Genomic DNA, 3,253 nt, shown 5'->3' with positions numbered 1-3,253 from the left:
CCGCGGCCTTCGCAAGGCGCCCTGCCGCGCGCCTCAGGACGCTGAGCGCCGAGGATCGCGGCTCAGAGCCAGCCCGGGCCGGAAAGGCCCTGAGAGTCTCATCTCCGATGAACCACCGGAGAACCGGAAGTGGCGCTGTGGCTCAAGCGGTAGAGCGCTCATCTGGAGCAAAAATACCCAAGGACAGTGTCCAGGTCCTAAGTTCCAAGCCCCGGGACGAACACACACACACACACGAGAAAGAAAAGAAAGAACAGAGAAAACAGTTTCATAACTATTTGGCTTCTGTTTACTCATGGAAGAAAATCCAAAAATGGGTTTTCAGGCTTGAGCCCCCTACACTGCACTTCACACTTCCATGCCTCTGCAGATACAGCCCCCAGGTATGGAAACCTGCCACTCACTGCCTGTCCCTTTACCTAGTGCCCATTGCTACAGGTGTCATCCACAGCATGTCTGTATTCCGTTCTGGGTTGCCCAATAATATGTCTTTTCTGCCTGCCTCCTTAATCCAATCTGGCCATTCTGTCCACATGGCTAGAGGTGACAGACAGCCAGTGGTCCCTGCTTTGTGAGTAGCTGCCTCACAGGAGGTGGTGACAGAAAGTGCCTTTCTGTGTTGCAGACCTGATCAAGGTCCAGGCCTGGCCCAAGAGGAGACACCAGTAACAACTGGTTCATGCTGGTATCGTTAGGATCCATGATACCCTGCATACTGTTGAGTCTTCAGTACCTCTGGCTCCCCGCTGAATGTGTAGGTGAGAAGAGAGCCTTGCACAACATTTGAGAATATCCAGCTGCTGAGCCATGCACTATAGCCCTGCAGTACCAATGTCCTCTTTACATAGCTAGAGACAATTGTACACACAACACTCAACTGACACTTCCTGGGAGCCATACTGGAACCCAGTCCAGTAGGAAGGATGCCCCCCTGTGGCACACAGTTTTCCCAGGAGCCTTTTGTTTTGATTAGACATCTTATCACACAGCATTACCATAAATTAGGCCAGGGTATATCTTTGCATTCCCTTTGCACCGGCATCCAGAAGTGTTTGTGGGAGGGAGAGAAGAGGAGGAGGAAGAGGAAGAGAGCAGAACAGACAGAAGGTCCCAGTGCAGTCCAGATATACTGCTTGCCTTCCCTAGATGCAGAGTCAGTATCCTAGAGGGCCAGCTTTTGTGGTTGGGTGTAGAGGGGAAACAGACTCAAAGCCTGGAAGATGTGCTAGTGCTGGGACATCTTAGCTACGTGGGGGCAGCCCCCAGGGCAGCTGGAAGTCCTCTGGCTCCAGTGGGCTGCAGTGAGTCGCCTCCACATTCTTGAGGTGCTTGCGGGCCAGGAACAGGGCCAGCTGCCGGCGCCGCCGGCGACTCAGGCCCCTGCCCACGAGCCAGGGGAAGGTGGGGCCGTGTGGTCCCCAAGTCTCCACATCCTCCAACTCCTCCTGACAGCGTTCACGGTAGGAGCGCAACATCGCCAGACACCACTCATCATCTACCCTGTAGCGGGCATAGAAGGCAGCCTCCTGCGCCAGGCTACTGGCACGAAGCCAGCGGGTGACAATGCTACGGCCCTCTCGGGCCATCACTGATGGGTATCGGTGCTGCAGCAGTTGTAGCAGCAGCTCATTCCCCCGATTGCCTTCCACATCACCTTCCATGTCACCAGATGCTAGGGTGGGCAGGTGGTCTGCAGTGCTGACCACGTCATCCTGTGTACGCCGGAGCAGCAGCACAGGCCCTGGGTAGCAGCACAGCTGCTCGGCGACATTGAGGTTAAAGTGCTCTCGTACTGTGCGCACCACCAGCCCCTTCCAACTATGGGGCATGACCTTCAAAGCAAGTGGTACAAGGTCATCGAAAGTGGCATCCAGCACCAGCGCACCTAGCTCTGGGTAAGTCATGGTGGCCCATGTGGCCGTGAAGCCTCCGATGGACCAACCGTAGACCACCACGTGAGCCGGGGGGAAGTGGAGGCGGTGCAGTGCGTACTTGACCACCACGTCCATGGCGTTGGCGTCGTGCTGAGGGAAAGGCGCACCTGTGCTGCCCCCAAAGCCCGGGTGGTTCCAGCCTAGGACTGAGTATCCAGCCTCAAGTGGTGCGGAAAGACAGCCCATCTCATAGAAGCCAGCATTGCCTTCACAGCAGATGACCAGGCGCAGGCCGCGGCCATGGCTCCCAGGGTGCTGCCTGCGGTCCATAAACATGGTGTCAATCTCATTGCCGTCACAGGCCACCAGTTTGGCGCGCCGGCCACGGTAGCGCTCTACCAGGCGCTCTTGGCCCTGCTGTAGCAGTGGCAGCAGCGCACGCGTCATCAGGAACATGGATCCAGGATATACCAGCCAGCGGCCTAGCGAGTGAGCCAGGGCATAGCTGGCTAGCTGGCTGGGCAGTTGGCGGATCTGCTGCAGGAGGCACTGGACCTGGCTACGAGCCCCCCGTGGCGGTCGCCCAGGCATGCCCCCGCCCAGCGCTGCGTCATGCAGCAGCCACACTCCAGCAGCAGCTGCTGCGCATGTCAGCGCGCGGTGACTACTGCCACCAGCGCTGGCCTCACGCACATCGTCCCAGCGGAAGTCCACTGGCCAGCTGCGGAAGTTGTAGGTGTAGTTTGCTGTTAGGTAGATCTTGAACACGTGCACCAGCGCCTTCACGAAGCAGATGACACACATGGGCACCAAGGCTTCGCATTTGTCCACACTAGCCTTGAGGCCCAGTGGAGGGACTGGGGTGGCTGTAGAAGTCCCAAATCCAGGCCCGGCCCAGCGGGCAGCTGCTGGGGTGAGCACAGTGCAGGGTGGTCTCCTGGTGTGCCTCCTCCAGGTAGGCCCTAATGTCCTTTGTGACCTGGGCCTTCCAGTACAGAGGGGAGGCTCTGTCTACCCCTGCCTTTGTGAGTCATCGTTGCTGGGGCAAAGGGTGATAGAGCTCACAAAGGGTTCTAGGGTGTGGTGGACCTCAGTTTCTGTCCCTCCTCTGTGACAGAGGGTTGCCTTAGGGCTCTGGGGGCAGTCCCTCCCTCCCTAGGCCCTGCTTCACTTTGAGTGACTACCTAGTCTTTGGGCAGCTAGAATCCAAAAATGACCCTTTTCTTGATAGATGAAGGGATCTGGCTCAGAAGAAAGCAAGAATCCCCATGTCTGCCAAATCTGCTGTTTTTATCCATGAGTTTGCATCTGTCAGCAAGGGTCCAGTGAGACCAGGACCGCTGCTGAGCAAGGTGGTGTTTGTTTAGGGAGTTAGACTC

The 3,253-nt window shown here is 57.3% G+C and overlaps 1 protein-coding gene across 1 annotated transcript; it reads right to left on the bottom strand.

Moving 5' to 3' along the window:
- Nucleotides 1–1,241: 1,241 nt before the first annotated feature.
- Abhd16b (abhydrolase domain containing 16B) lies at nucleotides 1,242–2,678 on the bottom strand. The gene has a single exon (XM_013030362.1). The coding sequence runs from the start codon at nucleotides 2,676–2,678 to the stop codon at nucleotides 1,242–1,244; it is 1,437 nt and encodes a 478-aa protein (XP_012885816.1).
- Nucleotides 2,679–3,253: the final 575 nt, after the last annotated feature.

Source organism: Dipodomys ordii, unplaced genomic scaffold (assembly GCF_000151885.1).
Source record: "Dipodomys ordii isolate 6190 unplaced genomic scaffold, Dord_2.0 Scaffold129, whole genome shotgun sequence".
Classification (NCBI taxonomy): Eukaryota; Metazoa; Chordata; class Mammalia; order Rodentia; family Heteromyidae; genus Dipodomys; species Dipodomys ordii.
This window is presented reverse-complemented; position numbering and strand designations above follow the sequence as displayed.

Bases quoted from the DNA above. Each gene is read 5' to 3' on its own strand.
- Abhd16b (XM_013030362.1), bottom strand. From the start codon at position 2,678: ATGTGTGTCATCTGCTTCGTGAAGGCGCTGGTGCACGTGTTCAAGATC.